This window comes from Myxocyprinus asiaticus, chromosome 15, assembly GCF_019703515.2.
Source record: "Myxocyprinus asiaticus isolate MX2 ecotype Aquarium Trade chromosome 15, UBuf_Myxa_2, whole genome shotgun sequence".
NCBI classification, from domain to species: Eukaryota; Metazoa; Chordata; class Actinopteri; order Cypriniformes; family Catostomidae; genus Myxocyprinus; species Myxocyprinus asiaticus.
Window position 1 is genome coordinate 2,222,774 of NC_059358.1, and position 11,507 is coordinate 2,234,280.

The window sequence follows — 11,507 nt, forward strand, 5'->3', positions numbered from 1 at the left end:
TCAGTCAGGCACAGGTGCACCTGTTCGCCTCCCAAGAATCCTCCCACTGCCCGCTCTGGTACGCCCTCACCGAGGCCTTCCTCGGCATAGACGCGCTGGCACAGCTGGTCCCCTGGCATTCGCAAATATGCGTTTTCCCCAGTGAGCCTGCTCGCACAGACCCTGTGCAAGGTCAGGGAGGACGAGGAGAAGGTCGTCCTGGTAAGCACCCCACTGGCCCGCCCAGAAGTGGTGCTCGGACCTCACGCTCCTCGTGACAGCTCCCCCCGGGCAAATTCCCCTGAGAAAGGCCCTTCTTTCTCAGGGAAGGGGCACCATTCGGCACCCGCGCCCAGACCTCTGGAATCTCCATGTCTGGCCCCTGGACGGGACGCGGAAGACCTAAGCCGTCTCCCACCTGCGGTGGTAGACACATTCACTCAGGCTAGGGCTCCCTCTACGAGGCGCCTGTATGCCTTTAAGTGGTGTCTGTTCGCTAAGTGGTGTTCTTCCCATCAGGAAGACCCCCAGAGGTGCGCAGTCAGATCAGTGCTTTCCTTCCTGCAAGAGAGGTTGGAAGGGAGGCTGTCCCCTTCCACCTTGAAGGTGTACGTTGCTGCCATAGCAGCACGCCATGACGCAGTCGACGGTGAGTCCTTAGGGAAGCGTGATCTGATCATCAGATTCCTAAGAGGCGCCAGGAGGCTGAATCCCTCCAGGCCACGCCTTGTTCCCTCATCGGACCTCTGTAGATTTTCAGGGTCTACAGAGAGCCCCCTTTGAGTTTTGCAGTCAGCCGGGCTTAAGGCACTCTCCTTGAAGACTGCCCTCCTGACTGCGCTCACTTCCATCAAGAGGGTAGGTGACCTGCAAGCGTTCTCTGTCAGCGAAATGTGCCTGGAGTTCGGTCCGGGCTATTCTCACGTGATCCTGAGACCCCCGACCGGGCTATGTGCCCAAGGTTCCCACCACTCCTTTTAGAGACCAGGTGGTGAACCTGCAAGCGCTGCCCCAGGAGGAGGCAGACCCAGCCCTGGCGTTGCTGTGTCCGGTGCACGCTTTGCGCATCTATTTGGATCGCACGCAGAGCTTTAGACTCTCTGAGCAGCTCTTTGTCTGCTTCGGTGCACAGCGGAAAGGAAGTGCTGTCTCCAAGCAGAGGATCGCCCACTGGCTCATTGACGCCATAACTATGGCATGTCTCGCCCAAAACATGCCGCCCCCGGTAGGGCTACGAGCCCATTCTACTCGTGGTGTAGCGGCTTCTTGGGCCCTGGCCAGAGGTGCCTCTCTAACAGACATTGCAGAGCAGCGGGCTGGGCAACACCCAACACCTTTGCAAGGTTTTACAACCTCCGGGTGGAACCGGTTTCGTCCCAGGTAGTGGCACGCAACACAAGCGGATAAGCCCGGGATAGCCGGCCGGGTGTATCGCTTGCACATAGCGCCTTCCACCTCCTTTTGAGCTGAAGACGTGCGCTGTTAATTCCCAGTAGTGTTCACAAAGGTTGTTCCCTGGTTGACTTCCTCCGAGCCCTGTGGCAGTCGAGTTTTCGGAGAGACTCGCTGCCGGCCCAGTACACGCGCTAACTGAGAGCCCGGTTCTGGGGTAGGTGCTCCGCATGTGGCGGTTCCCTGTAAGGCTAACCCCATGCGATCTATATCTTCCGCTAGTTCGTTTCCCTACTGGCAAACTGCGTCTTCCTTGGGCAGAGCCCCTCAGTCTCCATGTTGTAGTAACTCCTCCCCCATTGGGTAGGATCTACCTTGAAGGCTCTCCACATGGTTGGAAAGACCATGTGATGTATTCTTCCACTTAAATATCCCCCCTCTCTTGGGGCGAGGTGTGGTCTCCGCGGTGTCCTCCCCTTGGGAGGGACACCCCCCGACTAGACCTGGCGGCCCAGTCGGATAATCCCCCTTCTTTTTTAGGGAGTGGAAAAAGAGAAGGGGAAAGAGGCCATGACTGGGTTAAGCCTGTCTCTATCTCTGGGTAGTCGACTTGTCCCCAAAAAGGGCCGTTCGACACTCATAACTGTGTTGGGGGAGGTTACGTGTCGACCTGGTGTGCTGGCTATGAGGCACACAGCAAGTCTGCCCACCACACACCGCCAGTTCACGTAACACAGTTCAGCCTTGTGGCGTTTTGTATAGGGACCCCTAGTGTCACTACATCGACACCAACGTCGAGTGAGTGACAGATAGGGAACGTCATGGTTACTGGTGTAACCTCCGTTCCCTGATGGAGGGAACGAGACGTTGGTCCCTCCTGCCACAACGCTGAACTACCCGCTGAAATGGCCGGACCTTATATCGGCTCCTCAGCGTAAAACCTGAATGAGTGGTTGCATACCAGCTCCTTTTATACCCGTATGTTCGGGGGAGTGGCATGCAAATACCACTCGCCAATTTTCATTGGCCTTTTATCAAAGACCAGAGGTGTCTCGGGCTCCCAAGAGTGACCCCTAGTGTCACTACATCGACACCAACGTCTCGTTCCCTCCATCAGGGAACGGAGGTTACACCAGTAACCATGACGGTTGCATGCATCAAACATTGATTTACATTCAACTTTGAGAGCAATGTGCAAAGAGCTGTTTTTCTATTTTTTTAATCTATATTTTTATTTATCTGGGGATTGCATAATTGTATGTGTTATATGTTTATAACTAATATCCAGCATTTCACTTTTTTTTAATATATTTTTTTGTCATTATACTATTGTGGTAAAACAAAGGATACAAAGAGTGTTTCAGAATGTGCACCTGAAAAAAAATATTTTTACCTATTTTTTAAGATTTATGCATTTCAGTTTCATAATAAAATTCTATAAAATTGAATTAATGCTTAACAAAATTAAGTTATTAAAACTTAAAATATTTAGGGTATTTTATTTGATTTATTTAAGATTACGCAATTCAATTTGTTGGGATTTTGTTATGAAATTGAAATGCATAACTCTTAAAATTATAATTTTTTTATTTGCGTGTGTAATAATGTTTTTTCCATGCAAGTTTTCCAATATAACCTCCTCCTATGTTTGTTCCTTTTTTTTTTTTTTTTCCCCCCAATTTGTTATGCCCAATTCCCAATGCGCTCTAAGTCCTCGTGGTGGCGTAGTGACTCGCCTCAATCCGGGTGGCGGAGGACGAATCTCAGTTGCCTCCGCGTCTGAGACGGTCAATCCGTGCATCTTATCACGTGACTTGTTGAGCACGTTACCACGGAGACGTAGCGCGTGTGGAGGCTTCACGCTATTCTCCGCGGCATCCACACACAACTCACCACACACCCCACCGAGAGCAAGAACCACATTATTGCGACCACGAGGAGGTTACCCCATGTGACTCTACCCTCCCTAGCAACCGGGCCAATTTGGTTGCTTAGGAGACCTGGCTGGAGTCACTCAGCGTCAATACTCGCTGAGCAACCCAGACCCTCCTATGTTTGTTCTTAATAATTTTGCTAATTGTCTTTGTACTTTTTTTTTGTTTGTTTTTTTTGTATTCCTTTTAATAATTCATATCTGTTAAGTCACTGACACAGGATCTTGAAAAAATGCCTTTTTCCTGATAATAATCCAATATCAAATGAAAGACAGACTTGTGATATCAGTATGGATGAGTGTTTTAGTTGAGGATGTTATTAGTTTTATTAATTTCCTCTGTGCAAACATTTGTTCATATTCACTAGCTATGAAGTTTTGTCTTTTGAATCCTAATGTAAACAATAAACATGCCTTAGAAACACTACCTTTTTAAGCATTGCAATATCTGTCCTGTCAATTTAGGATAAATCCTGAATATTTGCAGTCAAATTTAACTGCACATGTAACGTCTACACAGATACATTTTAAGCCCAAGTTGGAGTGTCATAAGGCTGACCAATGAGGTTTTGTCTAGGTCACTGAAAGTGACTCATTTAAAACGTGTAAATAAACATGTAAAAAAGCAGCTGCAATGTGTATACTTGTGAACCCCCCTTTTTTTTTAAGATCTCAGCCAGTGATGATCAACAGAATTAAAAATACAGTATATATATATATATATATATATATATATATATATATATTTATATTTGTAGTGGTGTGAATTTATGCTCTGCCCCAAACCCTGCTTTTAGGACCATTAAGATGAAAAAAAAAACAGACAAAATTATGTTCGAACATTTCATTTGCTCATTTGTGTACACAGAACTGGAGACATAATGTGCATTATCAAACAGACTGTTTAGGCTCTAGAATATCAATCCAGCACAACACAGATGGAGATTCACAGTTGAAATTACACTCGTCAATGCATTTAAAATTAAAATAAATATTTCTGCTAACACTTATATCTTGAATATATTTTAGAAACATAAAAAATAGGCTTGGAAACCATGAGCCCAGTTTAAAATGGCACTAGTTGCAGCATGTTTGGGTTTGGCATTTTTCCACGTGCTGCATGTTTACATGCAGATAGTCAGATGGTAATTAGATCAGACCGTAGCAGATTTAGCATATCCAGTTTATGATAACGACAGTTCACTTGTTAGACTTTGACTCGGATGATTGTGTTTGAAAGCAAAGTTTCTTCCACAAACTCTCATTTCAACCCAAATGTCTCAAGACATCTTCTTATTTACAGCCGGACGGACACTCTTAACCACTTCATCGGCGGGGATTTTCTTTGATTTATTTTTTACCTGTAAGAAAAAAAACAACTTTTAATCCATGCTGATTTAATAAAAAAATTTAAAAAATCATGAAATTGTTATTATTGTAATTGATCATAAAAATCATAAAATACCATGTTATATCATTAATATATAATATTAAATATATGTTATATTTTAACTATATTACCTTTACACTATATTTACATTTTCAAATGTATTTAAAATATATTAAGGCTACATTTTATATATTTTATTATATATGTATTTTAAATAAATTTATATTTGACCATGCATTTTTAAATATTATTTTATTATTATTATTATTATTATTATAATTTTGGGGAAAGTGTGACCTGGACATGTTTATATGAAGTTCACCCATGAATATTCACTGAGCAGTGCATAATTTCATATGCATCCGTTTTCATATGTGAAAGACATTAACGTCCAGTATCTCACCTCATCTCTCGGCACTGGTCTCCTCTGATTGCTGCTGGTGAGGGTAGAGTGTCTCCCACACTGTGTGCCAGCATTCACCAGCTTTCTCTCTTTGGCAGAAGAGCATTTGGTCACTGACATGGATGTATCGTCTCTTTTACCTTTAAAATATCATAGCACATATTTTAATAAAAGTGGTTGGTGTTTTTAATCCATCATTCACTAATAATTTCCCGCTATTTATCTCATTTGTTTTTCTGCATATTCAAACTTGCCGTTTTGGAATGTGGAAGTAAACGTTTGCAGGGTAAACTTCGACAGCAGTGAATGAGAGTGAATGCGAGATCACAACAAATATTATTTTCACTTACCCATTTGCACCAAGAGCAAAAGAAAAAATCCACTATTACGTTTGAATGACTTTCCAGAAGAGTTAAAAAATAGAGAGCGAGACGCCAAATTTACTGTCACTCTTTCTTTTATTTTTTATACCCTTTTCTCCCAATTTGGAATGCCCAATTCCCACTACTTAGTAAGTCCTCGTGGTGGCGCGGTTACTCACCTCAATCCGGGTGGCGGAGGACAAGTCTCAGTTGCCTCCGCTTCTGAGACCGTCAATCCGCGCATCTTATCACGTGACTCGCTGTGCATGACACCGGAGACTCACAGTATGTGGAGGCTCATGCTACTCTCCACGATCCACGCACAAATTACCACACGCCCCATTGAGAGCGAGAACCACTAATCGCGACCACGAGGTGGTTACCCCATGTGACTACCCTCCTTAGCAACCGGGCCAGTTTGGTTGCTTAGGAGACCTGGCTGGAGTCACTCAGCACGTCCTGGAGTCACACAACTCCAGGTGTGGTAGTCAGTGTCAATAGCCAGGCCCCCCTTATCTGTGTTCTGTTTGGAGCTTGACAGTACGCAAATCACCGTCCAGTTTCACGGAATGGAAAACAACTTAAACGGTTTGCCTAACATCATTTTGTGTTTCATGGAGGAAAGAAAAATGTCATTCGAGAAACATGGGTGAGTAAATGATGGCAGACTTTTCATTTTAAGTGAAATGCATTTCTTTAACCGCTAAAAAGTTATGGGCTGGCCTATAACAGGTCCTGCTCGACCCGCTCTGAGCGGGATTCGAACCGGGGTCTCCAGCATGGGAGGTGGGCGTGCTAAAAAGGAGGGTGTCAGTGTATGTCACTAGTGCACCTCTTGATGTCAAGGGAGTGAAGTTTACACAATGCACAGCTACCTACCAGCTGGCTACCATTACAGGTCTATCGTTTCTGTGGCATAACCGTATTAAATTAGGATTAAGGGGCCGTTCTCTTCTGTTTGGTGTCACTAGAGACTATTTAGCAGAGACGGGCCACTTCTATTAAAATGAATGGGAGAAATTGGAAGGCCCAATGGCAGGCAACAGCCAACCCGTCTTACAGGTAAAAGAGCCAATCACATTTTAGATACCAGGGGCGGACTGGCCATCAGGAGATCCGGGACTTTTTCCGGTGGGCCGGCCGCGAAACGGTGCCGAATGGGCCGCGATAAGCTGAAATGGGCTGCCGCGTTATGCAGAACGGGCCACAAAATGGCACCACGATATGCCGAAGGGGGCAGCGATATGCAGAAAAGGACAGTGACAATCCAACACCCCCCACCCCACCCCACCCACCCCCAACCCCAAACCCCAAACAACTTTTGGGCCAGTTTCTATGTAAAAGCCGGGAAAATTGAATTTTGTTTTTTGCGTAATCTGACGTAAAGAAGTACCATGTATATTCCAGTATTGTCAGATTTTATTGCTGATTTTAAATATGTTCTTTGATCTTAATCTTGACCAACCGCTTTGAAGATTTCGGTCTTTCTCCATTCAGGTAGATAGGAGCTGCACTGGCACGACTGGAAATAGCGTCCCGAGAGCGTTCCAAAGATGACCGACAGTGAACTGACTTGCTAAAAAGACTTTGGTTTCACTTTTTGCATCCATACACAGTTTTGCCATGAAAACATGCGCTAAATGGCTTTTTTCAGGTGTCCCTGTCCTTTTCTGCATATCGCGGCGGCCCGTTTCATCTTATCGCCGCCCGTTTTGCCCCGTTGCGCGGCAGGCCCACCGGGAAACGTCCCAGTTCTCTCTATGGCCAGACCGCCCCTGATAGTAATGTTTTGACAGTTCCCAGTTTTAAGGAATATTAGGCTATATATTGGCTTTCGTATTATCCTCTTACAAAAAAATACTGTGGTTCAGTAATGGTATCAGATGGTACTATTTGATATTTACCACATTATTATTCCACATATGTATTTAAATGGTACTGTAAGGTGCAATCAGTGCCCTATGGTATTACCATTATAGTGGGAATCGGATTGCCGTGGTTTTAAAATGCTATATATCACATAGCCTACGTTACGTAGATATACTATCAGCTGTCTGACCTGAAGCGGTTGCTGTTGTATTTTCCTTCTCGGTCGGGCTCTCGCTGGTTCCGTTCGGTTTGTGACTGTTACCGGCAACCGGCAGCTGCGTGATCTCCGTGTCCGTGTTCGTGAGCCACGTCGACTCGGTGTCTCTACTCTCGTAATAACGGGGTTCGATCGTGGCAGAACGGCTTCCTCCGCAACCCATCGAGCCCACCACCATCCGCATCCTCGAAGAGCGAATCCTGCGTGTCGGTGACTACATTTCCATCCCTATGTGTGATGTTGATGCGTGGATCAGCAGATACACACGGAATGTTTCCCGCAGGATTTGTGTCGGGTTCATTTGGCGATGTTGCGCGTCATCGTGGACGCGCGTTTATGCGCATTTCAGCACCATGGACAGAGACAGAGTCTTTTTGCATTTGGACAGTACTGTTTTATATTGCCATATAGTATATCTCCCCAGAGAACACTTGCCTTTGGGCATTGCCAAAATATAATGAAACTACTTCTTTTTTTTTTTCAGTATTGGGTGTGCTGTCTGCTTTTTACTTCTTGTAAACGTCACACTTTAAGATTTAAGACTACTTATAGAAAATCTTCTTGAAACTGACTGCGATGACATTATTGCAACACTGAATTGCGATTGGCCTACTAGAAATTGACAGGCCATAAACATTAAACACAATGTCTTGTATATTAGGGATGGAAATCGTAGGGGATTTAGTGATTCCAGTTATGATTTAGGAGGTGTACAACATAACAGAGTATTAGGTTCATTTTGAGCTATGACTGTAGTCAGATTCACTAAGAACCGGCTCATGAGAGTCATTTATTCAGGAATTGGTTTACCCTTGATGTGCTGTATGTTTTGCTCTGTAGATTCAAAAAGAATCGTCTCATAAGAGTCATTTGTTCGGGAATCGGTCTACACTGGATGCGCTATGTTTCACAATGTAGATTCAAAAGAACCGGTTCATAAGATTAATTCGTTCAGGAATCGGACTACACTGATCACGCTGTAGATTCAAAAAGAATCAGCTCATAAGAGTAATTCGTTCGGGAATCGGACTACACTGGATGTGCTGTTTCAAAATGTAGATTTAAAAGAATCGGCTCATAAGAGTCATTTGTTCGGGAATCGGACTACACTGGATGTGCTGTGTTTCACAATGTAGATTCAAAAGAACCGGTTCATAAGAGTCATTCGTTTGGGAATCGGACTACACTGGATGCACTGTGTTTCACAGTGTAGATTCAAAAGAACCGGTTCATAAGAGTAATTCGTTCGGGAATCGGACTACACTGGATGTGCTGTTTCAAAATGTAGATTTAAAAGAATCGGCTCATAAGAGTCATTTGTTCGGGAATCGGACTACACTGGATGTGCTGTGTTTCACAATGTAGATTCAAAAGAACCGGTTCATAAGAGTCATTCGTTTGGGAATCGGACTACACTGGATGCACTGTGTTTCACAGTGTAGATTCAAAAGAACCGGTTCATAAGATTAATTCGTTCGGGAATCGGTCTACACTGGATGCGCTGTGTTTCACAATGTAGATTCAAAAGAACCGGCTCATAAGAGTCATTCGTTCGGGAATCGGACTACACTGGATGCACTGTGTTTCACAGTGTAGATTCAAAAGAACCGGCTCATAAGAGTCATTCGTTCTGGAATCGGACTACACTGGATGCGCTGTGTTTCACAATGTAGATTCAAAAGAACCGGCTCATAAGAGTCATTCGTTCGGGAATCGGACTACACTGGATGCACTGTGTTTCACAGTGTAGATTCAAAAGAACCGGTTCATAAGATTAATTCGTTCGGGAATCGGACTACACTGGATGCGCTGTGTTTCACAATGTAGATTCAAAAGAACCGGCTCGTAAGAGTCATTCGTTTGGGAATCGGACTACACTGGATGCGCTGTGTTTCACAATGTAAATTCAAAAGATTCGGTTCACAAGAGTAATTTATTCAGGAATTGGTTTACCCTTGATGCACTGTATGTTTCGCTCTGTAGATTCAAAAGAACCGGCTCATAAGAGTCATTCGTTTGGGAATCAGACTACACTGGATGCGCTGTGTTTCACAATATAGATTCAAAAGAACCGGTTCATAAGAGTCATTCGTTCGGGAATCGGACTACACTGGATGCGCTGTGTTTCACAATGTAGATTCAAAAGAATCGGTTCACAAGAGTAATTTATTCAGGAATTGGTTTACCCTTGATGCACTGTATGTTTTGCTCTGTAGATTAAAAAAGAACCAGTTCATAAGATTAATTTGTTCGGGAATCGGACTACACTGGATGCGCTGTGTTTCACAATGTAGATTCAAAAGAACCGGTTCATAAGATTAATTCATTCGGGAATTGGACTACACTGGATGCGCTGTGTTTCACAGTGTAGATTCAAAAGAACCGGCTCATAAGAGTCATTCGTTTGGGAATCGGACTACATTGGATGCACTGTGTTTCACAGTGTAGATTCAAAAGAACCGGTTCATAAGATTAATTAGTTCGGGAATTGGTCTACACTGGATGCACTGTGTTTCACAGTGTAGATTCAAAAGAACCGGTTCATAAGATTAATTCGTTCAGGAATCGGACTACACTGGATGCGCTGTGTTTCACAATGTAGATTCAAAAGAACCGGCTCATAAGAGTCATTCGTTTGGGAATCGGACTACACTGGATGCGCTGTGTTTCACAATATAGATTCAAAAGAACCGGTTCATAAGAGTCATTCGTTCGGGAATCGGACTACACTGGATGCGCTGTGTTTCACAATGTAGATTCAAAAGAACCGGTTCATAAGATTAATTTGTTCGGGAATCGGACTACACTGGATGCGCTGTGTTTCACAGTGTAGATTCAAAAGAACCGGTTCATAAGATTAATTCGTTCGGGAATCGGACTACACTGGATGCGCTGTGTTTCACAGTGTAGATTCAAAAGAACCGGTTCATAAGATTAATTTGTTCGGGAATCGGTCTACACTGGATGCACTGTGTTTCACAGTGTAGATTCAAAAGAACCGGTTCATAAGATTAATTTGTTCGGGAATCGGACTACACTGGATGCGCTGTGTTTCACAATGTAGATTCAAAAGAACCGGCTCGTAAGAGTCATTCGTTTGGGAATCGGACTACACTGGATGTGCTGTGTTTCACAGTGTAGATTCAAAAGAACCGGTTCATAAGATTAATTTGTTCGGGAATCGGTCTACACTGGATGCGCTGTGTTTCACAATGTAAATTCAAAAGATTCGGTTCACAAGAGTAATTTATTCAGGAATTGGTTTACCCTTGATGCACTGTATGTTTCGCTCTGTAGATTAAAAAAGAAACAGTTCATAAGATTAATTTGTTCGGGAATCGGACTACACTGGATGCGCTGTGTTTCACAATGTAGATTCAAAAGAACCAGCTCATAAGAGTCATTCGTTCGGGAATCGGACTACACTGGATGCGCTGTAGATTCAAAAGAATCGGCTCATAAGGGTCATTAGTTTGGGAATCAGACTACACTGATCACACTGTAGATTCAAAAAGAATCGGCTCATAAGAGTCGTTTGGGAATCGGTCTACGATGGATGCGCTGCGTGTTTCACAATATAGATTCAAAAGAATCGTCTCATAAGAATAATTCGTTCGGGAATCGGACTTCATTGGTCATGCTGTGTGTTTCACAATGTAGATTCAAAAGAATCGGCTCATAAGAGTCATTAGTTCGTGAATCAGTCTACACTGGTCGTACTGTGTGTTTCACAATGTAGATTCAGTTGCGGGGCAGTGCTGCCACTGATTAGCATGGTAGAAAAGAGTATTTTAATACGGTGTTCAGTCTGCATTGGTGGAAAAATGCACGTTCAAAAACGATTAACAGAACCGAAAGTCATGAAAATGATGCGGTTCCGGTATTCTTAAAACCGGTTCCAAATAAGAACCATTTCTCGCCTAATAAACATTCAAAGAAGAACAAAAAACAATGCTAGACAG

General features: G+C 43.7%; 1 protein-coding gene across 2 annotated transcripts; it reads right to left on the reverse strand.

Moving 5' to 3' along the window:
* Nucleotides 1–2,423: 2,423 nt before the first annotated feature.
* Nucleotides 2,424–7,858, reverse strand: baalca (BAALC binder of MAP3K1 and KLF4 a). 2 transcript variants are annotated; one of them, XM_051719484.1, is made up of 3 exons: nucleotides 7,519–7,858; nucleotides 5,098–5,186; nucleotides 2,424–4,665 (listed from the first exon to the last, which is right to left on the reverse strand). In XM_051719484.1, the coding sequence occupies exons 1-3, from the start codon at nucleotides 7,727–7,729 to the stop codon at nucleotides 4,585–4,587; spliced, it is 381 nt and encodes a 126-aa protein (XP_051575444.1). In that variant the 5' UTR covers nucleotides 7,730–7,858; the 3' UTR covers nucleotides 2,424–4,584. The 2 variants fall into 2 exon arrangements, with proteins under 2 accessions (XP_051575444.1, XP_051575443.1); XM_051719483.1 differs by having other exon boundaries at nucleotides 5,098–5,237.
* Nucleotides 7,859–11,507: the final 3,649 nt, after the last annotated feature.